Here is a 27,139-nt window from a genome sequence, read left to right as displayed (position 1 = left end):
CCAGAACCCCCCTACCTCTCTCTCCCCCCCCTCTCTCCTCCCTAGAACCCCCCCTCCTCCCTCCCCCCTCCCTCCTCCAGAACCCCCCCTCCCTCCCCAGAACCCCCCTCCTCTCTCCCCTCCCCTCCCCCCCCCTCCCTCCCCAGAACCCCCCCTCCCTCCCCAGAACCCCCCCTCCTCTCTCCCCCCCTCCCCCTCCCCAGAACCCCCCCTCCTCTCTCCCCCCCTCCCTCCCAGAACCCCCCTCCTCTCTCCCCCCCTCCCTCCCCAGAACCCCCCCCTCCTCCCCCCCCCAGAACCCCCCCTCCTCTCTCCCCCCCCTCCCTCCCAGAACCCCCCTCCTCTCTCCCCCCTCCCTCCCAGAACCCCCCCCTCCTCTCTCCCCCCCCTCCCCTCCCCAGAACCTCTCCCTCCCCCTCCTCCTCCCTCCCTCCCTCCCAGAACCCCCCCCTCCTCTCTCCCCCTCCCCCCAGAACCCCCCCCTCCTCTCTCCCCCCCCCAGAACCCCCCCCTCCTCTCTCCCCCCCCAGAACCCCCCCTCCTCTCTCCCCCCTCTCTCCCCAGAACCTCTCCCTCCCCCCTCCTCTCTCCCTCCCCCCCAGAACCCCCCCTCCTCTCTCCCCCCCCCAGAACCCCCCCTCCTCTCTCCCCCCCCAGAACCCCCCCTCCTCTCCTCCCCCCCCAGAACCCCCCCCTCCTCTCCCCCCCAGCACTCCCTCCCACTCCTCCAGCCCCCCCCCACTCCAGCCCCCCCCACTCCCTCCAGCACCCCCCCCCCACTCCAGCCCCCCCCCCACTCCCCTCCCTCTCCACTCCCCTCCTCCCCCCCCCCCCCCACTCCCCCTCCCCTCCACTCCTCTCCCCTCCACTCCACTCCCCCTCCTCTCCAGCCCCCCCCACTCCCCTCCTCTCCAGCCCCCCCTCCTCTCCAGCCACCCCCCCTCTCCAGCCCCCCCCCCTCCCCAGAACCTCTCCCTCCCCCTCCTCTCTCCTCCCCCCCCAGAACCCCCCCTCCTCTCCCCCCCCAGAACCCCCCCTCTCTCTCCCCCCCCCAGAACCCCCCCTCCTCTCCCCCCCCCACTCCCTCCAGCACCCCCCCCACTCCCCTCCTCTCCACTCCCCTCCTCCCCCCCCACTCCCCTCCCCTCCACTCCTCTCCCCTCCTCTCCACTCCCCCTCCTCTCCAGCCCCCCCCACTCCCCTCCTCTCCAGCCCCCCCCCCCCTCTCCAGCCCCCCCCTCTCCAGCACCCCCCCTCCCCAGCCCCCCCCCTCCCCTCCAGCCCCCCCCCCCACTCCCCTCCTCTCCAGCCCCCCCCCACTCCCCTCCTCTCCAGCCCCCCCCACTCCCCTCCCCTCCTCCCCCCCCCCACTCCCCTCCTCTCCAGCCCCCCCCACTCCCCTCCAGCCCCCCCCACTCCCCTCCTCTCCAGCCCCCCCCCCACTCCCACTCCTCCTCCCAGCCCTCCTCTCCCACTCCCCTCCTCTCCACTCCCCTCCTCTCCAGCCCCCCCCCACTCCCCTCCTCTCCAGCCCCCCCCCACTCCCCTCCTCCCCACTCCCCTCCTCTCCAGCCCCCCCCCCCACTCCCCTCCTCTCCAGCCCCCCCCCACTCCCCTCCTCCCCACTCCCCTCCTCACCCACTCCCCTCCTCTCCAGCCCCCCCCCCACTCCCCTCCTCTCCAGCCCCCCCACTCCCCTCCTCTCCAGCCCCCCCCCACTCCCCTCCTCTCCAGCCCCCCCCCCACTCCCCTCCTCTCCAGCCCCCCCCCCACTCCCCTCCAGCCCCCCCCACTCCCCACCTCTCCAGCCCCCCCCCCACTCCCCTCCTCTCCAGCCCCCCCCCACTCCCCTCCTCTCCAGCCCCCCCCCACTCCCCTCCTCCCCACTTCCCCTCCTCTCCAGCCCCCCCCCCCACTCCCCTCCTCTCCAGCCCCCCCCCGCCACTCCCCTCCTCCCCACTCCCCTCCTCCTCCACTCCCCTCCTCTCCAGCCCCCCCCCCACTCCCCTCCTCTCCAGCCCCCCCCACTCCCCTCCTCTCCAGCCCCCCCCCCACTCCCCTCCTCTCCAGCCCCCCCCCACTCCCCTCCTCTCCAGCCCCCCCCCCACTCCCCTCCTCTCCAGCCCCCCCCCACTCCCCTCCAGCCCCCCCCACTCCCCACCTCTCCAGCCCCCCCCCCACTCCCCTCCTCTCCAGCCCTCCTCTCCCACTCCCCTCCTCTCCACTCCCCTCCTCTCCAGCCCCCCCCCCACTCCCCTCCTCTCCACTCCCCTCCTCTCCAGCCCCCCCCCCACTCCCCTCCTCTCCAGCCCCCCCCCACTCCCCTCCTCCCCACTCCCCTCCTCCCCACTCCCCTCCTCTCTCCAGCCCCCCCCCACTCCCCTCCTCTCCAGCCCCCCCCACTCCCCTCCTCTCCAGCCCCCCCCACTCCCCTCCTCTCCAGCCCCCCCCCCCACTCCCCTCCTCTCCAGCCCCCCCCCACTCCCCTCCAGCCCCCCCCACTCCCCTCCTCTCCAGCTCCCCCCCCACTCCCCTCCTCTCCAGCCCCCCCCACTCCCCTCCTCTCCAGCCCTCCTCTCCCACTCCCCTCCTCTCCAGCCCCCCCCCCACTCCCCTCCTCTCCAGCCCCCCCCCCACTCCCCTCCTCTCCACTCCCCTCTCCAGCCCCCCCCACTCCCCTCCTCTCCAGCCCCCCCCCACTCCCCTCCTCTCCAGCCCCCCCACTCCCCTCCTCTCCAGCCCCCCCCCACTCCCCTCCAGCCCCCCCCCCACTCCCCTCCTCTCCAGCCCCCCCCCCACTCCCCTCCTCTCCAGCCCCCCCCCACTCCCTCTCCTCTCCAGCCCCCCCCCACTCCCCTCTCTCAGCCCCCCCCCACTCCCCTCCAGCCCCCCCCACTCCCCTCCTCTCCAGCCCCCCCCCCACTCCCCTCCTCTCCAGCCCCCCCCACTCCCCTCCTCTCCAGCCCTCCTCTCCCACTCCCCTCCTCTCCAGCCCCCCCCACTCCCCTCCTCTCCAGCCCCCCCCCCCACTCCCCTCCTCTCCACTCCCCTCTCCAGCCCCCCCCCACTCCCCTCCTCTCCAGCCCCCCCCACTCCCCTCCTCTCCAGCCCCCCCCCCCACTCCCCCTCCAGCCCCCCCCCCCACTCCCCTCCTCTCCAGCCCCCCCCCCACTCCCCTCCTCTCCAGCCCCCCCCCACTCCCCTCCTCTCCAGCCCCCCCCCACTCCCCTCCTCTCCAGCCCCCCCCCCACTCCCCTCCTCTCCAGCCCCCCCCCACTCCCCTCCTCTCCAGCCCCCCCCCCACTCCCCTCCTCTCCAGCCCCCCCCCCACTCCCCTCCTCTCCAGCCCCCCCCACTCCCCTCCTCTCCAGCCCCCCCCACTCCCCTCCTCTCCAGCCCCCCCCCCACTCCCCTCCTCTCCAGCCCCCCCCACTCCCCTCCAGCCCCCCCCACTCCCCTCCTCTCCAGCCCCCCCCCCACTCCCCTCCTCTCCAGCCCCCCCCACTCCCTCCTCTCCAGCCCTCCTCTCCCACTCCCCTCCTCTCCAGCCCCCCCCACTCCCCTCCTCTCCAGCCCCCCCCCACTCCCCTCCTCTCCACTCCCCTCTCCAGCCCCCCCCACTCCCCTCCTCTCCAGCCCCCCCCACTCCCCTCCTCTCCAGCCCCCCCCACTCCCCTCCTCTCCAGCCCCCCCCCACTCCCCTCCTCTCCAGCCCCCCCCCACTCCCCTCCTCTCCAGCCCCCCCCCCACTCCCCTCCTCTCCAGCCCCCCCCCCACTCCCCTCCTCTCCAGCCCCCCCCCCCCACTCCCCTCCAGCCCCCCCCACTCCCCTCCTCTCCAGCCCCCCCCCCACTCCCCTCCTCTCCAGCCCCCCCCCACTCCCCTCCTCTCCAGCCCTCCTCTCCCACTCCACTCCTCTCCAGCCCCCCCCCACTCCCCTCCTCTCCAGCCCCCCCCCCACTCCCCTCCTCTCCACTCCCCTCTCCAGCCCCCCCCCACTCCCCTCCTCTCCAGCCCCCCCCACTCCCCTCCTCTCCAGCCCCCCCCACTCCCCTCCTCTCCAGCCCCCCCCCCCACTCCCCTCCTCTCCAGCCCCCCCCACTCCCCTCCTCTCCAGCCCCCCCCCCCACTCCCCTCCTCTCCAGCCCCCCCCCCACTCCCCTCCTCTCCAGCCCCCCCCCACTCCCCTCCAGCCCCCCCCCACTCCCCTCCTCTCCAGCCCCCCCCCCACTCCCTCCTCTCCAGCCCCCCCCACTCCCCTCCTCTCCAGCCCCCCCCACTCCCCTCCTCTCCAGCCCCCCCCACTCCCCTCCTCTCCAGCCCTCCTCTCCCACTCCCCTCCTCTCCACTCCCCTCCTCTCCAGCCCCCCCCTCTCCAGCCCCCCCCCACTCCCCTCCTCTCCAGCCCCCCCCCACTCCCCTCCTCTCCACTCCCCCTCCTCTCCAGCCCCCCCCACTCCCCTCCTCTCCAGCCCCCCCCACTCCCCTCCTCTCCAGCCCCCCCCACTCCCCTCCTCTCCAGCCCCCCCCCCCACTCCCCTCCAGCCCCCCCCCACTCCCCTCCTCTCCAGCCCTCCTCTCCCACTCCCCTCCTCTCCACTCCCCTCCTCTCCAGCCCCCCCCCCACTCCCCTCCTCTCCAGCCCCCCCCACTCCCCTCCTCTCCACTCCCCTCCTCTCCAGCCCCCCCCACTCCCCTCCAGCCCCCCCCCACTCCCCTCCTCTCCAGCCCCCCCCCCCCACTCCCCTCCTCTCCAGCCCCCCCCACTCCCCTCCTCTCCAGCCTCCCCCACTCCCCTCCTCTCCAGCCTCCCCCACTCCCCTCCTCTCCACTCCCCTCCTCTCCAGCTCCCCCCCACTCCCCTCCTCTCCAGCCCCCCCCACTCCCCTCCTACTCCCCTCCTCTCCAGCCCCCCCACTCCCCTCCTACTCCCCTCCTCTCCAGCGCCCCCCCCCACTCCCCTCCTCTCCAGCCCCCTCCTCTCCAGCCCCCCCCACTCCCCTCCTGCTCCCCTCCTCTCCAGCCCCCCCCCACTCCCCTCCTACTCCCCTCCTCTCCAGCCCCCCCCACTCCCCTCCTACTCCCCTCCTCTCCAGCGCCCCCCCCCCACTCCCCTCCTCTCCAGCCCCCCTCCTCTCCAGCCCCCCCCCACTCCCCTCCTGCTCCCCTCCTCTCCAGCCCCCCCCCACTCCCCTCCTCTCCAGCCCCCCCCCCACTCACCTCCTCTCCAGCCCCCCCCCACTCCCCTCCTCTCCAGCCCCCCCCCCACTCCCCTCCTCTCCAGCCTCCCCCACTCCCCTCCTCTCCACTCCCCCTCCTCTCCAGCCCCCCCCCACTCCCCTCCTCTCCAGCCCCCCCCACTCCCCTCCTACTCCCCTCCTCTCCAGCGCCCCCCCCCACTCCCCTCCTCTCCAGCCCCCTCCTCTCCAGCCCCCCCCACTCCCCTCCTCTCCAGCCCCCCCACTCCCCACCTCTCCAGCCCCCCCCCACTCCCCTCCTCTCCAGCCCCCACTCCCCTCCTCTCCAGCCCCCACTCCCCTCCTCTCCAGCCCCCACTCCCCCTCCTCTCCAGCCCCCACTCCCCTCCTCTCCAGCCTCCCCCACTCCCCTCCTCTCCAGCCCCCCCCCACTCCCCTCCTCTCCAGCCCCCCCCCCCACTCCCCTCCTCTCCAGCCTCCCCCACTCCCCTCCTCTCCACTCCCCTCCTCTCCAGCCCCCCCCCACTCCCCTCCTCTCCAGCCCCCCCCACTCCCCTCCTACTCCCCTCCTCTCCAGCGCCCCCCCCCACTCCCCTCCTACTCCCCTCCTCTCCAGCGCCCCCCCCCACTCCCCTCCTCTCCAGCCCCCTCCTCTCCAGCCCCCCCCCACTCCCCTCCTCTCCAGCCCCCCCCCACTCCCCTCCTCTCCAGCCCCCCCCCACTCCCCCTCCTCTCCAGCCCCCACTCCCCTCCTCTCCAGCCCCCACTCCCCTCCTCTCCAGCCCCCACTCCCCTCCTCTCCAGCCCCCACTCCCCTCCTCTCCAGCCTCCCCCACTCCCCTCCTCTCCAGCCCCCCCCCCACTCCCCTCCTCTCCAGCCCCCCCCACTCCCCTCCTACTCCCCTCCTCTCCAGCCCCCCCCACTCCCCTCCTACTCCCCTCCTCTCCAGCGCCCCCCCCCCACTCCCCTCCTCTCCAGCCCCCTCCTCTCCAGCCCCCCCCACTCCCCTCCTGCTCCCCTCCTCTCCAGCCCCCCCACTCCCCACTCCCCTCCTCTCCAGCCCCCCCCCCCCACTCCCCACTCCCCTCCTCTCCAGCCCCCACTCCCCACTCCCCTCCTCTCCAGCCCCCCCCCACTCCCCACTCCCCTCCTCTCCAGCCCCCCCCACTCCCCTCCTCTCCTCCTCAGCCCCCCCCCCCACTCCCCTCCTCTCCAGCCCCCCCCCCCACTCCCCTCCTCTTCAGCCCCCCCCCCACTCCCCCTCCTCTCCAGCCCCCACTCCCCTCCTCTCCACTCCCCACTCCCCCTCCTCTCCACTCCCCACTCCCCTCCTCTCCAGCCCCCCCTCCCCTCCTCTCCAGCCCCCCCTCCCCTCCTCTCCAGCCCCCCCCACTCCCCTCCTCTCCAGCCCCCCCCACTCCCCTCCTCTCCAGCCCCCCCCACTCCCCTCCTCTCCACTCCCCTCCTCTCCAGCCCCCACTCCCCTCCAGCCCCCACTCCCCTCCTCTCCAGCCCCCTTCCCCTGCCCCTTTCTCCCCTCTACTCCATCCCCCTTCCCCTGCCCCTTTCTCCCCTCTACTCCATCCCCCTTCCCCTGCCCCCTTTCTCCCCTCTACTCCATCCCCACCCCCTTTCTCCCCCCGGGCCACGCTTACCCGAGTCCCGCTGCTTGCCGATGGCCTCCGAGTAGCGGGCCGCCGCCTGCCCGAACTGCCCGTGCTTGAAGAGATCGTTGCCGGCGTTTTTCAACTTGAGCACCGCGGCGGCCTGAGCGGCCGAGCCCCGGCTGTGGCCCGACATCGGGGGGAGAGAGAGTCGGGGGGTTGTGACTGAGCCTGAGGCCGGTGCCTGCGGGTTGTGGTGGGGCCTGGGCTGGGAGTGGGAGCCGGAGCCTGGGTCTCTCTCTCTCTCTCAGCAGGCTGCGAGTGGCAGTGCTGCCGAGCCGCAGATCTCGCTCTAATCCGGCAGCGCGCTCCCGCCCTCAGTCTCCGCCCACCGCCTCCTCTACAATGGGAATTCCCTATGTAAACAGGTCACGCTGTAACTGCACCCTCCCGCCAGTGGGGGCTCCCCGGTGCAGAGACACTTGCATTTCTATAGCGCCTACCCCCACCTCTGGAAGTCTCAAGGCACCTTACAGCCAATGAAGTACTTTATTGGAGTGGAGTCACTGTTGTAATGTAGGAGGCGCGCAGCAAGTTCCCACAAACAACAATGTGATAATGACCCGATAATCTGTTTTAGTGATGTTCATTGAGGGATAAATATTGGCCCCAGGACACTGGGGAGAACTCCCCTGCTTTTCTTCAAAATAGTGCCATGGGAACTTTTACATGCACCTGAGAGAGCAGACGGGGCCTCGGTTTAACATCTCATCCGAAAGACGGCACCTCCAACAGTGCGGCACTCCCTCAGTACTGCCCCTCCGACAGTGCAGCACTCCCTCAGTACTGCCCCTCCGACAGTGCAGCGCTCCCTCAGTACTGCCCCTCCGATAGTGCGGCGCTCCCTCAGTACTGCCCCTCCGACAGTGCAGCGCTCCCTCAGTACTGCCCCTCCGACAGTGCGGCACTCTCTCAGTACTGACCCTCCGACAGTGCGGCGCTCCCTCAGTACTGCCCCTCCGACAGTGCGGCGCTCCCTCAGTACTGCCCCTCCGACAGTGCGGCGCTCCCTCAGTACTGCCCCTCCGACAGTGCAGCACTGGGCAACTGATTTTTTTTGTAACGATATTGTAGGTGTCTGAGCCAGCTGTCCATGTCCACGGTCAGATGCCACTCACTGCCTCTACGCTGGCTGCTGCACTGCCACATAAACAAGTGCTGGGTACGTGTTTAAAACGGAGAGCAAGTAGGGGTGAGGGAAACAGTAGGCTGTTGTAAGAACAATCCTGACAATGAACCACTGCCTGCACTCCTCCAACTTTAGCCTCTTACCTATCGCCCGTTCCCTTCACCCCAGCCATGCCTTCAACCGTCCAGGCCCTAAACTATGGAATTCAGCCCCCCGCACCCCCCCCCCCCCCAAGACCTCGCCACCCTGTTTTAAGACCATTCTTAAAACGTCTCTTTTTGACCAAGCTTTTTGTTACCCCATCTAATATCTCCTTCTTTGGCACCCTGTCAAATCATGCTCCCGTGAAGTGCCTTGGGATGTTTTCCTACATTACAGGCGCTATATAAATGCAAGTTGTGGTTGTAAATCTCTCATTATCCTGGGTCCGATAGCCCTAACATGACTCCACTATCACTGAGGTGACGTGAGCAGGGAGAGGCGGTGCTTCATTTCCACAACCTATGTGTAACTTACAGAATCCCTCAGTCGGAAACTGAAACCTAACTCTTTACTTTTCAAACAAACATGATCGAGAAACAGAGACAGATTCAGTTTCAATTTCCTGTACGTTCTGAGGTTGTCATTAGCACTTTCAGTGGCCTCTGTTTCCACTAAAACAGAGGAATAGAATCTAAGGATGACTTTCAAGATAATAAATCCCCAACCAATAACAACAACAACTTGTATTTATATAGCACCTTTAACGTAGTAAAACGTCCCAGGGCGCTGCACAGGAGGATTTTAAGACAAAAAGTTTGATGCTGATCCACATAAGGATAAAGTAGGGCAGGTGACCAAAAGCTTGGTCAAAGAGGTAGGTTTTAAGGAGCGTCTTAAAGGAGGAGGAGAGGCGGAGAGGTTTGGGGAGGGAATTCCAGAGCTTAGGGCCCAGGCAACAGAAGGCACGGCCGCCAATGGTGGATCAATTATAATCAGGGATGCTCAAGAGGCCAGAATTAGAGGAGCGCAGATATCTCGGGGGGGTTGTGGGGCCATGGAGGGATTTGAAAACAAGGATGAGAATTTTTTAATTTCAATCGATTAAAATAAGTTGCTTGTTACAAAGTAAAAGTAAAGTCGTGAGTAAAGTGGGTGCAAGAATTGACGTGCCAGTGGGTCTAGAGTTTATCATTTTCAAATAGTTAGCGCAAATCTACCCTTAATTTGGCCCTAAAATCGCAGTCTCACTCAGAAAGGCATAAAGATGTCTGATGTGGGAAATTGAGATAGCATCATACAGCACAGAAAGATGCCATTTGGCCCATCGTGCCTGTGCCGGCTCTTTGAAAGAGCTCTTTAATTAGTCCCACTCCCCTGCTATTTCCTTATATCCCTGGAAAATTTTCCTTTTCAAGTATTTATCCAATTCCCTCTTGAAAGTTACTATTGAATCTGCTTCCACCGCCCTTTCAGATCCTAACAACTCGCGTAAAAAATGTTTTCCTCATCTTCTTTCTGATTCTTTTGCCAAAGTCTCAAAACTGAGATTGATAGATTTTTGTTGGGTAAGGGTATTAAGTGATACGGATCCAAGACGGGAAGACGGAGTTAAGATACAGATTACCATGATCTCACTGAATGGCAGAACAGGCTCGAGGGGCTGAATGGCCTCCTCCTGTTCCTAATTATCTTAAATCTGTGTCCTCTGGTTGCCGATTTATTCTATCGAAACCCTGCTGCCGGATGTGCTCTTCTGTGGTTGCGAATTAAAGCATGTTGTTAAGGTAGATTAGAGGGAGCTTTACTCCGCAGCTAACCTGACCCGGGAGTGATGGTTGCTGCTGACCGGGGTTCAAATTAGAAAGAGGTTTTTTTATTAGCACTCACGTCTCTCACCTAGATCGATCACAAATATACATTTTAAAGTAAAGTTTGGTAAAGCGGGTTTAAAAGACGGTTTACATAGAAACATAGAAGATGGGAGCAGGAGTAGGCCATTCGACCCCTCGAGCCTGCTCCGCCATTCAATGAGATCATGGCTGATCATCCAAATTCAGTACCCTGTCACTGCCTTCTCCCCATATCCCTTGATCCCTTTAGCCTTAAGAAATATATCCAACTCATTCTTGAATATATTTAATGAACTGGCCTCCACCGCCCTCTGTGGCAGAGAATTCCACAGGTTCACCACTTTCTAGGTGAAGAAATTCCTCCTCATTTCAATCCTAAATGGCTTACCCCTTATCCTTAGACTATGACCCCTGGTTCTGGACTCCCCGGCCATCGGAAACATCCTTCCTGCATCTAGTCTGTCCAGGCCTGACAGAACTTTATAGGTTTCGATGAGATCCCCTCTCAATCTTCTAAACTCCAGTGAGTATAAACCCAATCGACACAATCTCTCTTCATACGTCATTCCTGCCATCCCAGGTATCAACCTGGTGAATCTTCGCTGCACTCCCTCCATGGCAAGAACGTCCTTTCTCAGATAAGGCGACCAAAACTGCACACAATACTCAAGGTGCGGTCTCACCAAGGCCCTGTACAACTGCAGCAAGACATCCTTGTTCCTGTACTCGAACCCTCTTGCTATGAAGGCCAACATACCATTTGCCTTCTTAACCACCTGCTGCTCCTGCATGCTTACCTTCAGCGACTGGTGCACAAGAACACCCAGGTCTCTTTGCACTTCCCCTTCTCCCAATCTATTGCCATTCAAATAATAGTCTGCCTTCCTGTTTTTGCCACCAAAGTGGATAACCTCACATTTATCCACATTATAGTGCATTTGCCATGTTTCTGCCCAATCACCCAACCTGTCCAAATCGTACTGGAGTTTCACGACATCCTCCTCACAGCATACCCTCCCAGCCAGCTTTGTGTCGTCTGCAAATTTGGAGATATTACATCCAATTCCCTCGTCCAGATCATTAATATATAGCGTGAACAGCTGGGGTCCTAGGACCGATCCTTGCGGTACCCCACTCGTCACTGCCTGCCACTCGGAAAACGACCCGTTTATTCCAACAAGATGTGAAACTTTGACATGAGGTGCGGTAAATGCATTGGAGTGAGAAGGGGTGGTTCAGTCCATCTCTTGGAAGGAACTTTGGGGTTGAAATTGGTCGTCGGCGAAAGCGTCAAACGGGCACTAGCGAATCAGCAGTTTTAGACTGCGCCTAATTGTCTTTTCCATTGAAGTCATCACACATAAACTAGGCTGACACTTCAGTGCGGTACTGAGGGAGTGCTGCCTGCACTGTCAAAAAGTGATTAAAATGAAGCGTTAAAAGATCCCACTTGCACTATTCCCTCCGAGTCACACACCAGCCTGACTTAGACACATATCGCGGCATTCCTCCATCGTCAGAATCCTGGAACCCCCTCCCTAACAGCAGTGTGGCAGCACCTTCGCCACACGGACTGCAGCGGTTCAAGGCGACGGCTCGCCGCTCAAAGTGCAGCGCAAGTAGGGATGGGCGATAAATGCCGGCCACGCCCAGGTCCCGAGTATTAATATTAAAAAAATAAAGAGCTGGAAATTCGGATATCCTGGCCAACACTTCCCCTCCACCCCCTTAAACAAAACAGACCCACTGCATTTTTATCTCATTGCTGTTTGTGGAACCTGTTTATGCTGAGATTGGCTGTCACATTTCCCTGTCACAACAAGTGACTACACTTCAAAAACATTCATTCATTGGCTCTGAAAGGTTGTTTTTTTGTTCGGGGTCGGGGGGGGGAAGGGCATGTGAGAGGTGAACGGCGCTTTATAAATACAACTTGGCCAAGCTACAAAGATTAGCGACCCTAATGTGCCTTCAAATAGCTCCCTGAGTTTCATATTTACAACAGGACCGAGAGCCCAACCGGGGGTCGATTTAAAGGAGGCATTGATTGAGCGGCAGCAAATCGAAAGAGAAAGACATTTTGGCTTTGTTTTCGTTTCCTGGTTCCTTACGCCGAGACTCCGCCTCTCCCCTGGGCTGCAAAGTTTGCAATTATTCCAATTTCCTCTCCCAAAAACCCACTCCTCAAAGCAGCGCCAGCAGGTCTTTGTGGGGGTGGGAGTTTCTGTTTGCTGTCCCAGTGCTCTCTCTCTCTCTCGCCTGCTGCAGGATGTTGGAAGATGAAGAATATGATTCCACTTGGGCAGAGAGTGAGGAGGAGCCGGAGCCGCCGGCAGCCTCACAGCGCAAGGAGAAGGGAGCAATACCACTGGCGAATGCGGTAAGAGAGCGAGGCTGGGTGGGGAAGGGAAAGAGTGAAAGAGATCGGCTTCTGGGGGGCTTGGTCGCTCTCCAAGCCGGCCCCCTTTCCTGATTGACAGTCTCCTGCAATAACCCGTGCACTTTAGGCCTTTACCAGGCACTCCCAGGGGTGAAATTCAGAGTCAAATTCTCTCCAGTCTGGCCAGGGAGGTCTGTCTGCCCCCGCTACTGTTAACAGTACCACCACCAAACTCTCGGCCAATGATCTGGAGCCGAAATTATTTAAATTTAGCAACTAAAGCGTGATGGCTGCGGGTTTCAGGGAGTCGGGGCTATGTTTGCGGATTGCTCCGAGGTCCTGCTCACTCCTTGGAGCCAGGCAGAGGGAGCTTCGACGGTAGCAAAATACTGCAGATGCTGGAAATCCGAAATAACAACAGAAAATGCTGGCAAAACTCAGCAGGTCAGGCAACATCGTGGAGAGAAATTAGAGTCAACGTTTCCGGTCGAAACCCTTTTTCAAAACTGGAAAGGAAATGAAATAGATCGAAGGCAGGGCTGGGAGAGAACAAAAGAAGTAAAAGAGACATTAAGAGGTATTCAAAACCAGACGAGATGGTAATAGGACAGTGGAGACAAAAGACAGCTCAGATTAGGTGTGAAGTGTACTGGCAGGATGAGAGACAGCTGCCATGTGGGAGAGAGAAAAAAAAGGAAAGGGGGGGGGAAGGGAAGACCCAAAACAAATGGGTGGAAAAAAAATATAAGTAAAAATGTAATAGGGGCCGAGGTTATGATCTGAAATTGTTGAACTTGATATTGAATCCGGAAGGCTGCAAAGTGCCTAATCGGAAGATGAGGTGCTGTTCCTCGAGTTTACGTTGAGCTTCCGTGGAACAATGCAAGAGGCCAAGGACGGTGAGGTCCGAGTGGGAATGGAGCGGTGAATTAAAATGAAAGGGACCGGAAGCTCGGGATCACCCATACGGACTGAACGGAGGTGTTCAGCAAAGTGGTCACCCAATCTGCGTTTGGGCTCCCCAATGTAGAGGAGACCGCATCGTGAGAGGGAGCTCCGAGCTTGCTGCGCTGCACACGGGCGCTCGGAGCACTGGCCATTCCGCCCCCAATTTCCTGCGAGTTTGCGGCTGGACGCGCGAGTGAGTTTACGCCCGTTCAGTGCAATACGCACAAATCTCCTCCACCCCAACCCCCCCGAACGCATTTACACCTAGAATAAACCCCACCCAATCTCACACTTGCCCTCACTCTTCAAATTGCCACTAGATTTTCAGGCACAGCACCATTCTGAAATGGAGTTTTTAATTTTCATTTCACCTCACTGTGTATTTTATGTTTCTTCGAATGTGTTTTTATGGCATTGGTTATAAGTTACGTTAAAACATTTTTAAAAAAACTTTCCCGATTTCAGGTTCTTAAACGCGCTGTGCCTAATGTGCGCGAATGATGGTTACAATGAGTTGAAACTTTCATTTCCTTACTTAAAGAAGGTGTGAGTTTGCTGCTTTCCCTGGGCTCTGATTGTTTACGCTGATTGCTACCCATTTTTTTGTATTCATTCCTGGGATGTGGGCGTCACTGTCGAGGCCGGCATTTATTGCCCATCCCTAGTCGCCCCTTGAGAAGGTGATGGTGAACCGCCTTCTTGAACCGCTGCAGTCCGTGTGGTGAAGTTACTCCCACAGTGCTGTTAGGGAGGGAGTTCCAGGATTTTGACCCAGCGACGATGAAGGATCGGCCGATATATTTCCAAGTCAGGATGGTGTGTATGACTTGGAGGTGGTGGTGTTCCCATGCGCCTGCTGCCCTTGTCCTTCTAGGTGGTGGAGGTCTCGTGTTTGGGAAGGTTACATTTGGGTGTATTCTAATGAGATTCACAGGAAGTTTGAGCGTAACTTGACATTGGTAGAATGGGCGCATTTTTGGGTCTAAATTCCGGGTTTCGCCCATGGAGAAAATTCCAGGTCTAACAAGCCTTCCCGCAGGAAATGTGAGTGTAACGTGACATTGGTAAAATGGGCTGTCTAAATATTTAAATTAATGTCAAATGGGTTTTTAAAAAGTGCCTATGCTGTCTAACATAAAACTCCCCAAACACTTTATAATCCAGTTTGAACACCACACTGGAATTAACCTCTGACGTGGGAATTGAACTTGCACTCTCTGGACCACTGCTTTTCTTGATCGATATTAATGACTTGGACGTGGGTGTACAGGGCACAATTTCAAAATTTGCAGATGACACAAAACTTGGAAGTATAGTGAACAGTGAGGGGGATAGTGATAGATTTCAAGAGGACATAGACAGGCTGGTGAAATGGGCAGGCACGTGGCAGATGAAATTTAACACAGAAAAGTGCAAAGTGATACATTTCAGTAAAAAGGAGGAGGGGAGGAGAGGCAATATAAACTGAAGGGTACAATCCTAAAGTGGGTGCATGAAGTGGGGGTATATGTGCACAAATCGTTGAAGGTGGCAGGGCAGGTTGAGAAAGCGGTTAAAAAAGCTTACGGGTTCCTGGGCTTCATGAATAGAGGTATAGAGTACAAAAGTGTGGAAATTATGATCAACCCTTTATACAACACTGGTTCAGCCCCAACTGGAATATTGTGTACAATTCTGCGCATCACACTTTAGGAAGGATGTGAAGGCCTTAGAGAAGGTGCAGAAAGATTTACTAGAATGATTCCAGGAATGAGGGACTTCAGTTACGTTGATAGACTGGAGAAGCTGGGGTTGTTCTCCTTGGAGCAGAGAAGATTGAGAGGAGATTTGATAGAGGTGTTCAAATTCATGAGGGGTCTGGACAGAGTAGATAGAGAGAAACTGTTCCCATTGGCAGAAGGGTCGAGAACCAGAGGACACAGATTTAAGGTGATTGGCAAAAGAATCAAAGGTGACGTAAGAAAAAACATTTTTACGCAGCGAGTGGTTAGGATCTGGAATGCACTTCCTGAAAGGGTGGTGGAGGCAGATTCAATCACGGCTTTCAAAAGGGAATTGGATAAGTATCTGAAGGAAAAGAATTAGCAGGGCTCCGGGGAAAGGGCGGGGGAGTGGGACTAGCTGAAGTGCTCTTGCAGAGAGCCGGCACGGGCTCGACGGGCCGAATGGCCTCCTTCCGTGCTGTAACCATTCTATGATTATTTGTTCAGGCCTCTGGATTACTGGTCCAGTAACATGACCACTACACAACCATACCCATTACCGGGGGATAGTCATTCTCATTTACAAAATACGAATGTTTCGCTACGTAAATTTCTTATTCTTTACTATTTTTACCTCCATGCTGTATCTAACCAGTGCGGAACACAGGAACAGAAGGAGGTCCATTCAGCCCCTCGAGCCTGTTACACAGGAACAGGAGGAGGCCATTCGGCCCCTCGAGCCTGTTACACAGGAACCGGAGGAGGCCATTCGGCCCCTCGAGCCTGTTACACAGGAACCGGAGGAGGCCATTCGGCCCCTCGAGCCTGTTACACAGGAGGAGGCCATTCGGCCCCTTGAGCCTGTTACACAGGAACAGGAGGAGGCCATTCGGCCCCTCGAGCCTGTTACACAGGAACAAGAGGAGGCCGTTCGGCTTCTCAAGCCTATTCCATATGGCAAGCATTGCTTGGCACTTGCATTCTGTTTGTATCCAATTGCCCAACATGCATTGTAACTAATGCATATGTGCGGCCCTGGTGGCTCAGCTGATAAATGCGCTGCCCGGTTTATACAGAGCAGGAAGTCCTCGAGCTTGAATTGTGCGGTCAGGGCTGAACTACTTGGGGTCACTCGGGATGATGGCGGGGCATTGCAATTGGTCTCGCTTACCCTCGCTTCGGGAAAGCCAAAACATTCCAGTGTGTCCCACTGGAATATATGCACATATGTGTGTTGAATAAGGACACAATTAGGCACTTGGTCGAATAATCTGTCGACATTAGCTGGTCAGGCTTCCACATGAAGAATTGCCACTCGAGTGGGGCACCAGAGGGAGATTGCCACCTGTGGAACTGAGCCCCAGTCAGAGTCAGCACCTTCAGGAGCGGAGTGGTGAATGTTGAATAGAATAGGAATGTAAGAAAATTTGGCAAAAGAACCAGAGCGGGAGATGAGATGAGAAATTTATTTTTACGCAGCGAGTTGTTGTGATCTGGAATGTGCTGCCTGAAAGGGCGGTGGAAGCAGATTCAATGGTAACTTTCAAAAGGAAATTGGATAAATACTTGAAAAGGAAAAATTTGCAGGGCTACGGGGAAACGGCAGGGAGTAGGACTAATTGGAGAGCTCTTTCAAAGAGTTGGCACAGGCACGATGGGCCGAATGGCCTCCTTCTGTGCTGTACATTTGGAAGAGGCAGTCCTGTAGCGCTGAGCTTTGGTGTGGTTGTGGTCAGTGCCCAGACCCCTTCTGAAACTTTAAAAAGATTAAGTACTTTTTACAATCATTTGCAATCAGTGCTGCGCGTGAGTGTCCGTAAGGAATTCCACCTTCTCCCACTTAATCGGGATGATACCAGGCAGCTTCCTGCGTTCATCATTGTTAAAGATATATAAACAGAAAACGCCTGACCTGCTTATATTTCAGATTTCCAGCATCCGCAGTGTTTTGCCTTTGTACTACTGTTAAAGATGCAACTAATTCTAAACCGCTTGGTTCAGTATAATATCCAGACAAGTCATTTTAAAAAAATTCATTTTCGAGCCGTGGGCATCACCCTGTAAGTGTTTTTTTTTTTAAAGACACGCCCTGCTTCAAAATGGGTCGGAGGCTTCCCGCGGGTGCAAGCCCCCGACCTGCACTTGCCTAGCGCGCCGGCCGTTGAGCTGTGGGCCCACGTGGGATTCTGATCCTGGGCCTCCTCCAACTGCCGGCGCGCAGTGCTTGCGTATCCCAGGGGCGCAGTTAGTTCGAAGCGTTCCCTGGGATCACGTGGGCCATGGAGAGCCAATGGTAGCAGGGAATGCTTCATTCATAAGTTTGACAGGAAGATCTGTCAAACCTATAAATACTATAAGCCCCAAAACATCACTAAAACCTCAAATAATTTTTTTTTTTAATCACATTTTTTAAATAAACTATAAATGACATGAAATAAGTCTTTTAAACAATAATTTAAAATTTTGAAAAAATAATTACATTTTCTAACGGGGCTAAAAATAAACTTACCTTTCTTTAAAGTATTTAAAAATAATAAACCTGTGGAAAAAATGTTTTAATTTTAATTAATTCACCACTTACCTTGTTAAAAGCAGGCCTTGCGACTGCTTCTTACATGTCTAACTTCTGGAGACTTATCTTCCCGGAGAAACCTGGAAAAAAAACGTAAGTTCGATGCTCACGCGCTGCCTCTCCTGCGCACGCGTTCCACCTCTGAACCCCTTCTTTCAGGGGAACGGAAGTGCCGGTTTCCCGCGCATGCACGAAACCGGCACTTTTGTTGAGCCTACGTGTGAGTACCCCGTGCGTACTCACCCGTGGAGACCCGAATTTCTGGGCCAACCTTGGGATTTAAGCGCGTAAACAGAGTTTTCACCAAAGCTTCGATAGCGGAGCAGGAGCTGCCTTAAGGAAATTCACCCTGACTTCCAGGAGTGTCCTAGGCATCGTGTTGTATTTGATTTTCTGTAGATATTTATTGAAGTACTTGTTTGACAACCAACATTTAAAAAAAAAACAACAATGTATAAAGCTTCTGTTGCATCCACCATTTTGGACAACTTAGTCCCGCAGCAGGAAGTGATGTAAGTGGACTTCCTGGAGACCGCTCTGAAGAAGCCCCGAAGACCATTGCTTGTCTTTCCTACTTGCAGTTCCTTGCAGCAGTTGTGTCCGTATGAACACGGACACAAGTCTTTGGTACTAAAACTTGTACTTCTGTTCAATTCTCATTGGGTGAGATGGCTCCCTCTCACTGTCTCTCCATTTACTATCCCTCAGATTTATTTTCTTCAATGGTTGAGGGCTGACAGGGCCTCGGTTTAACGTCTTGTCTGAAAGATGGCACCTCCGACAGTGCAGCGCTCCCTCAGCACTGCAGTGGAATGTCAGCCTGGATTATGTGCTCATTATGTGTTTTGTGTGGGACTTGAAGCAATGACCTTCTGACTCAGAGGTGACAGTGCGACCCACTGAGCCAAGACTGAGAGCTGACGCGAATTACCTTGACGAGACTCGTTGTCTGGGCTCAGACACAAAGGATGGCTGGTATGAGGTACCAGAGGCCTGCTAGTGCACGTGCAAACTAACCCACCTAGAGAGCAAGGGCAAAGGAGACCTGTGATTCAGCCTCAGCTATTTACAATCTATATCAATGACTTAGAATTAGGGGACCGAGTACAATGTATCCAAGTTTGCAGACGATACAAAGCTAGGTGGGAAAGTCAGCTGTGAGGAGGACACAAAGGAGTTGATTTTCAGTGTGCCGTGAGGCGGGCTTTTAGGCATGCGGGGGGGGGCTAAAATCCCGAATTCGGGGGTCCCGACACCATCCTGGCCAAAACCCGCCTCCACGTAAGTTTCAAAGGAGGCGGGTACCCGCCCCGCACTGGGACCCGCTGACCCGAGGCGGGAAGGGATTAGTGCCAATTAACTGCCTGTTAACGGGCAGTTTTTAGCCTAATCCCTATTTTGAAGGTTGTCGTGTGGGATTCCCGATGGCTCCAAACCATGCCAGGTTAGAGCAGGCAGGCCGTTGGGTTGAAGGACTTGGAGGGGTCGCGATGTCAGTGTTCAGGTGAGTGATAGGTGCATGAGTGCAAAGATAAGTGTGTTTGGTGTGTCTAAAGTGTGTAAAGAAGTTTAAATTACCTGTACTTACCTTAACAGCCTTTCTTCCTCTAGGTTTCGGGAGTCCATCACTCAGCCGGCACTGAAAGCAAAATGGCTGCGAGCTGTCAAGAGTGACAGCCTGCAGCTTTCAGTGCCGGCGAGATTTCTAACTGAGTCTGTGGAGAAGGACTCAGGTTAGAAGTCAGACTGTCAGTGTTTGACAGCTTCAAACAGCTGTGAAACACTGATATTTCATCTGTCAACACCTCTTGACAGATGAAATTTCAATCTGTGACGTCACCTGTTGCCGGGTGGCCCTTAATTGGCCTGCCGAGCCCGCTGGGCGGGCTCAACAAGGTCAATCAAGGGAAAATCGCGCCGATTGGCCGCATCTCGATGGAGGCGGGACTAAAACCCGAAAGTTGTAGCCCCGCCTCCTTCTCAACTTCTGAATGAAAATCACCCCCAAAGAGTCAGCAAAGGGATATAGACAGACTGAGTGTGTGGGCACGAAGGTGGCAGATGGAGCATAATGTAGAGAACTGTGAAATTATCCATTGTGGTAGGAAGAATAGAAAAGCAGTGTATTTTTTAAAGGGTGAGAGACTCGTAAATGTTGGTGTTCAGAGAGACTTGGGTGTCCTTGTATACTAATCACAGAACGTTAACATGCAGGTACAGCAAGCAATTAGGAGGGCAAATGGTATGTTAGCCTTTATTGCAAGGGGGTTGGAATATAAGAGTAAGGAAGTCTTGCTGAATGATCTAGGGCTTTGTCGAGCCCACACCTCTGTACTGGGCACTGTTTTGGTCTCCGTACCTAAGGAAGGACATACTTGCCTTCGAGGAGGTGGATCAAAGGTTCACCAGACTGATCCCTGGGATGAGAGGGTGGTCCTATGAGGAGAGATTGAGTAGAATGGGCCGATACTCTCTGGAGTTTAGCAGAATGAGAAGTGATCTCACTGAAACATATAAAAGTCTTAAGGGGATTGACAGGGTAGATGCTGAGAGGTTGTTTCCCCTGGCTGGAGAGTCTAGAACTAGGGGGGCACAGTCTCAGGATAAGGGGTCGGCCATTTAGGACTGAGATGAGGATGAATTTCTTCACTCAGAGGGTTGTGAATCTTTGGAATTCTCTACCCCAGAGGGCTGTAGATGCTGAGTCGTTGAGTATATTCAAGGCTGAGACCGATATATTTTTGGACTCTAGGGGAATCGAGGGATATGGGGATCGGGCGGGCAAGTGGAGTTGAGGTCGAAGATCAGCCATGATCTTATTGAATGGCAGAGCAGGCTCGAGGGGCCGTATGGCCGACTCCTGCTCCTATTTCTTATGTTCAGTTTGGATACAGCATGTCATTGCCATACCTGTATTGGACATGAACCCAGTGTCTGTGTCTCGATTCCTGCCTGAGACAAAGACACAGAGAGAGAGCAGTAATATAGATACGAGTTCTCTAAGAGCAGCCAATGGCATGATGTGGGTATCTCGGGGTGATGCAGAGCGAGACAAAATGGCTTTAACCTGATCTTCTGTTAACCATTAAAGGTAGTTTGATGTTACTCCTTAGTTTAGAAGAAAATTCAAAGAAGTACTATCAATGATACATTAATTATTATTTCTATCTGTGTTCAAGAGTTCTCAATATACAATTGTTTATTCTACAGTATTCTCTGTTACAGTAGCACAGATTTATTCATTTCAGAAAGATCTGGCAAGATTATTGGATTCCAGATGTTTGTTTTGAAATTTCATGCTTTTATTCAGTTTATTTTTGTATAAATCCAGGTGAGGTACAGCACAGGTTAGATACAGAGTAAAGCTCCCTCTACACTGTCCCATCAAACACTCCCAGGGCAGGTACAGCACAGGTTAGATACAGAGTAAAGCTCCCTCTACACTGTCCCATCAAACACTCCCAGGGCAGGTACAGCACGGGTTAGATACAGAGTAAAGCTCCCTCTACACTGTCCCATCAAACACTCCCAGGGCAGGTACAGCACAGGTTAGATACAGAGTAAAGCTCCCTCTACACTGTCCCATCAAACACTCCCAGGGCAGGTACAGCACAGGTTAGATACAGAGTAAAGCTCCCTCTACACTGTCCCATCAAACACTCCCAGGGCAGGTACAGCACGGGTTAGATACAGAGTAAAGCTCCCACTACACTGTCCCATCAAACACTCCCAGGGCAGGTACAGCACGGGGTTAGATACAGAGTAAAGCTCCCTCTACACTGTCCCATCAAACACTCCCAGGGCAGGTACAGCACGGGTTAGATACAGAGTAAAGTTCCCTCTGGATGATGGGGGGGGGGGGAAGGTCTGGTGTGTCTCGTTGTGCGAGTCAACATTCTTAGCAATCGCTCAATTTACCGCTCGCAACAGCTGGACAATATCTGAGAGCTGCGCTCGGTGTTTGTTGTTGATTCACTAGAGTTTGCAACATGAGTTTAAGAGAAAGATTGCAGTTTCGCACTGAATGGTGGTAGAAGTTTGTTAAGCAAATGAACCGGTAAAATACATTTACCCGCACGCGGCTAAGCCGGTGTCACTGCAATGCAGTCTGAGGCTAGTCAGCAATTTCTATTGGACAATGCCGGACTAAAGGGTGTCTGCATTACTTTCCAGGAGGACCGTCGGGAGGCTTGGCCGGGACCGGCTGAGAAGAGGAAATTTCTGAATGATGTAGGTATCACACTGGCGTTCTGTGAGTAGTTGTGTGTGTCTGTGTCTTTTTTTAATTCATTCTCGGGATGTGGGCGTCGCTGGCAAGGCCAGCATTTATTGCCCATCCCTAATCGCCCCTGAGAAGGTGGTGGTGAGCTGCCTTCTTGAACCGCTGCAGTCCCTGTGGTGAAGGTGTTCCCACAGTGCTGTTAGGGAGGGAGTTCCAGGATTTTGACCCAGTCACGATGAAGGATCGGCCGATATACTTCCAAGTCAGGATCGTGTGTGACTTGGAGGGGAACTTGCAGGTGGTGGTTATTAAATCCGTGTGTTAATGGAGACACGGAATGCAGGAGTTGGTTTAACAAGTCTTTACTGAATGGAGACAATCTGGAAACTGAAACTACAGAAGCCTGCTAGGGCCTTTTATACAGGGGTGGTCACTGCCGGTACTGCAGTCTGAGACCAGTTATTCCCTTAAAGGGACATACACAACAATTCCTCCCCTTTTTAGATAAACAGTACATAACATTCATTTAACAACTAAATAATAACTAATTACAATTACGATTGCTAGATACATTAGTTGAAGTTAAGCAATTATAAGTTCAGTCTTTGAGGAGGCTTCCTGATTCTGTCAGGATAACGCCTCTTTGGGATATCAGGTTCTTCTGGCAAGGTTGAGTCGGGATGAATGTCGTTGTTTGGTTCGTCTGCTTCCAATATCACCGATTCTGCGGTAGATGCAATTGGTACTTCGGTTTCATCGCCAGGTGTATCAGATCGTGGTGTGGAGTTGAGGCTTTCCAGTGACTAGAATCTGGTCAGCATGGCGTCTTACAATGCTCTCTCCAACGTCCACGGTATACATTAGAGGTCCTTGCCGTGTACAGATCGTTCCTGGCTACCATTTCTCTGTGTGGTAGTCCCGGGCCAAAACTGGTTGACCTATCTTAAAACTCCTGGTCGGCCTTTCATTCATATTCTGAAACTGCCTGTTCTCCACATCTCTTCTGACGTTTGGCTTAACCAAATCCAAGCGGCATCGTAGTCTTCGATTGAAGAACATCATGGCTGGAGTTTGGTTGGTAACCGCATGTGTCGCATTCCGGTAGGCAAACAAGAAGTTATCCACCTTGTGTTGTAGGGGTATATCTTCATTACACATTGCCTTGATAGCCTTCTTGAATGTTTGAACAAACCTCTCGGCCAATTCATTAGTGGCTGGATGATATGGGGCGGATGTGTAATGCTTAACACCATTGTTCTTTAAGAACCTCCGGAACTCTTCAGACACAAACTGTGGTCCATTGTCAGAGCAAATCTGTTCAGGCAGCCCATTCCTGGCGAATATGGTTCGTAAGACTGTGATCGTTTTTTCTGTGGTGGTTGAGGACATTTTTATTACCTCTGGCCACTTTGAATGTGCATCCACCGCAATTAAAAACATCGAGTCCATAAAGGGACCAGCAAAATCAATGTGCACCCTTTCCCATGGAGATGAGGGCCACTCCCATGGATGTAGAGGGGCTTGTGGTGGGGCGTTTTGGACCTTCTGGCATCCTGTACAGCTCTTGGTCATCTCTTCGATTTCTCTATCGATTCCCGGCCACCACACAAACGCTCTGGCTAAGTTCTTCATTTTTACCCCTCCCAGATGACCCTCATGAAGCTCATTGAGCACTCTATCCTTCAATTTGGGTGGAATTACTACTCTGGATCCACACATCAAGGTTCCTCTGCACACTGACAGCTGTTCTCTTCTCGGCGAGAATGCTGGCAGCAGTGGTTCGCTATGTGCTGGCCATCCCTTCACCATTAAATCATAGACCCAGGAGAGTGTCGGGTCATTTCGTGTTTCCTTTTCTATGTTTGCATTCGTCACAGGGAGACATTCGACAATAGTCGAGTGGAATAACTCCATTGGATCCACTGCCAGTTCTTCTTCCACCGTCGGCAACGGTAGGCGCGACAATCCATCAGCATTCCCATGCTGTTTAGTTCCTTTGTACTCAATGTCATATTGGTGTGCCCCTAGGAAAAGGGACCACCTCTGTAGCCGTTGTGCCGTCATTATCGGGACGCCCTTCTGAGGGTTGAAAATGGAGACGAGAGGTTGATGATCAGTTAGTAGAGTAAATTTCTGACCGTGCAGGTAGTGATTGAACTTCTTCACCCCCCACACCAGGCTGAGGGCCTCTCTGTCAATCTGGGCGTAGTTACGCTCGGCTGAAGTTAACAAGCGTGACGCAAAAGCTATCGGCCTCTCAGAACCATCAAGGAATTTATGTGACAGTACCGCCCCAATGCCGTAGGGAGACGCATCACACGCCAGTCTTATCGGTAGTGATGGGTTGTAGTGAGCCAATACTTCTCTTGAAGTGATTAGGTCCTTACACTTCTGAAAGGCCCGCTTACATTCATCGCTCCATTTCCATGCTACTCCCGTTCGTAGTGGGGCGTTCAGTGGATGCAGAATTGTGGACAATTGCGGCAAAAACTTATGGTAGTAATTCACCAATCCGAGGAATGACCTCAGTTGCGACACATTTTCAGGCGCTGGAGCCTTAACTACCGCTTCAATTTTGTCAGGGGACTTATGCAACCCCTCTTCATCAATCACGTGGCCACAATATAATATCTGTTTCTTAAAAAACTCGCACTTGGGGCGATTGGCTTGTAGCCCATGTTCACGTAGTCTAGTGAGCACCTGCTCTAGGTTGGCAAGGTGTTCACTGTCATCTTCACCTGTCACTAGGATGTCGTCCAAGTAACACTGAGTCCTCGGAATCCCTTGCAGGACTTGTTCCATCGCTCTTTGCCATATCGCTGGAGCTGATGCTACTCCGAATACCAGTCGATTATACTGGTAAAGACCTTTGTGGGTGTTTATCGTGAGATACTTCCTAGAGGATTCTTCAACCTCCATCTGCAAATATGCTTGTGCTAGGTCAATTTTTGTAAAACGCTTCCCTCTAGATAGTGAGGCGAAGATATCTTCTATCCTTGGAAGAGGATATTGTACTGTGTGAAGGACTGGGTTCACTGTCACCTTGAAGTCCCCACAGATGCGAACCTTCCTTGGCTCCTCAGACTTATTGTTTAACGTTTTCTTCATGACAGGAACGATGGGTGTCGCCCACTCGCTCCAGTCTACCTTAGATAATACGCCTGCATTCTCCAGATTCTCCAGCTCTGCCTCAACGGCTGGGCGAATTGTATATGGTACCGGTCTTGCTTTGAAAAACTTGGGAATTGCATTCTCCTCTATTTTTATCGAGGCAGTTACGCCTTTAAGAGTGCCCAGTTCTTGTTGAAATACCTCGTTGGCGTCAGCTAAGATTGTTGACAATCGTCCAGGAGTGACGTCGTCATCCTTTTTACCAGCCACCGTCAGTGCCTGAATGGAGTGCCAGTCTAAACTTATCTTTCTGATCCATTCACGTCCCAATAACGGTGGTCCACCATCTTGCAGAATGTAGAGATACAATTTCCGTATTTTCTTGCCGTTGTATTCGACAGGCACCCTTATTTTTCCTCTGGGATATACTTTTTGCCCCGTATACGTCCTCAAGACAATGGATGTCTCTCTCAAGTGTATGTGTGAGAATAGCCGCTCGTAGTCTCGTCGATTCATGACGGTTAGAGCTGATCCTGTATCCAATTCCATTTTGACTTGGGACCCTGCTATCGTGAGGGTGACCCAAATGGTTCGGTGATCCTTTTTTGCGATTACGTTGTGAAGTTTGAGACAGCTTAATCTCTTGTTCCCGGATTCACTATCGCTCATCTGGTCTTCGGAACTACTGTCCGTCATCTTTTGTACTTTCCTGTACGGTTCCTTAGTAGCCTTTTTATTGTCGTTGGTCTTCTTCTCAGACCTGCAAACTCGTGCAATGTGTCCCATCTTTCCGCATTGCCTGCATATTTTGTCCTTGGACCAGCAGTCCTTCTGGTCATGGTTTGTTCTGCCGCAGCGATAACATTTTGCAAATCCCCGTGTCATTTCGTGGGTGCCGTATTCCTGTGGCTTTTGTTGTATTTCCGCAGCTCCCCTTGCTGCTGCTTCGTACGATACTGCCACGCTGAAAGCCTTATCTAGCGTCAGCTCTTTCTCTGAGCGTAACCTCTTCTGGGTTCCTTCACTCAGGAGTCCACAGACAAATTTGTCCCGTAGGGTATCTGCCAGTCCTGCTCCGAACTGGCAGTGCTTTGATAGCTTGCGTAGTTCCGTAAGGTAATCAGCATTGCTCTCATCTTTATGCTGAATTCTCTTGTGGAATTTAAATCTTTCTGCTATCAGCAGCGGTGTAGGATTTAGGTGTTCCTGTAGGATAGCAACAATTTCGTTAAAACTCTTCGCCTTCGGTTTGGCTGGAGTAATCAGGCCCCGCAATAGGCCGTACGTTCTTGCGCCCATTAAATTTAGCAATACCGATGACTTTTTCTCCTCGGCTATTTCGTTTGCCTCGCAATATACCTCGACTCTTTCCACATACGTGGTCCAGTCTTCTATTGCATTATCGAAGGCAGTGATATCGCCAATCTTTGGCATCTTGAAAATCTAAGATGGCGCCTCCCGCGCTTTTCCTTCGTCCCCGCCGAGTTAAGATGGCGCCTCCCGCGCTTTCCTGCCGCTGCTGTCAACGCCGCTCTCCGCGGTATTTTTATTTTTAACCGTTCCCGTCGTAGAGCGGACCCTCTGGGACACTTCCCTCCCTCTTCTTAGGTCCGAACGCTGCCCGGCTGCGAAGCACCGGCCGCGCCCTGTATGCTCCACCCTCTCTCTCTCTCTTTGCTTCCCGACTCGCTGCCCGGCCCCGTTGCAGAGCCACCCGATCGAGCTCTAGCCCGCCGCAGCCCAGGAAGGATCAGTGCACTACCTGCCACCAGCCCGATTGGCTGGGAAACCACAGACTGGGGAACCAAGCCTGGCTCTTGACAGTCTCTCCTGCAAGTTTTCAATCTGATGATTTGGAGGGCGGTTGCCCACGGTCGACGCCCGTTACTCGAGTTTCTTTGGATTATATTTTTTTTCTTTCATCTGCCTTCGACCTTCAATAACTTTGTCTGAGGTGCTGCCGAGTTGCAGGTAAGTTCGTTTCTTAATCGTCGCCAGTATTAAATCCGTGTGTTAATGGAGACACGGAATGCAGGAGTTGGTTTAACAAGTCTTTACTGAATGGAGACAATCTGGAAACTGAAACTACAGAAGCCTGCTAGGGCCTTTTATACAGGGGTGGTCACTGCCGGTACTGCAGTCTGAGACCAGTTATTCCCTTAAAGGGACATACACAACAGTGGTGTTCCCATGCGCCTGCTTCCCTTGTCCTTTTGAGGTGGAAGAGGTCGCGGGTTTGATATATGACTAATGTCACATAAATACTGTGGCAACAAGAGCAGGTCAGAGGCTGGGTATTCTGTGGCGAGTGTCTCACCTCCTGACTCCCCAAAGCCTTTCCACCATCTACGAGGCACAAGTCAGGAGTGTGATGGAATA

At 54.9% G+C, this 27,139-nt stretch overlaps 2 protein-coding genes across 2 annotated transcripts in view; one reads left to right on the top strand and one right to left on the bottom strand.

The window, feature by feature from the left end:
* The window catches only part of LOC147108928 (mitochondrial import receptor subunit TOM34-like), a 25,943-nt gene extending 18,788 nt beyond the window's left edge, over positions 1 to 7,155 (bottom strand). The window contains exon 1 of the mRNA XM_086005881.1: positions 6,855 to 7,155. Within this exon, the coding sequence (XP_085862007.1) occupies positions 6,855 to 6,999 (145 nt within the window). The 5' untranslated portion in view covers positions 7,000 to 7,155. The remainder of the gene's footprint in view (positions 1 to 6,854) is intronic.
* Positions 7,156 to 11,719: 4,564 nt separating this feature from the next.
* The window catches only part of LOC147108927 (uncharacterized), a 34,246-nt gene continuing 18,826 nt past the window's right edge, over positions 11,720 to 27,139 (top strand). The window contains exons 1-2 of the mRNA XM_086005880.1: positions 11,720 to 12,204; positions 21,601 to 21,657. Of these exons, the coding sequence (XP_085862006.1) occupies positions 12,094 to 12,204; positions 21,601 to 21,657 (168 nt within the window). The 5' untranslated portion in view covers positions 11,720 to 12,093. The remainder of the gene's footprint in view (positions 12,205 to 21,600; positions 21,658 to 27,139) is intronic.

The sequence above is a fragment of the Somniosus microcephalus genome, chromosome 13, assembly GCF_052327205.1.
Source record: "Somniosus microcephalus isolate GS21.2 chromosome 13, FLI_Smic_1.0, whole genome shotgun sequence".
NCBI lineage: Eukaryota > Metazoa > Chordata > Chondrichthyes > Squaliformes > Somniosidae > Somniosus > Somniosus microcephalus.
This window is presented reverse-complemented; position numbering and strand designations above follow the sequence as displayed.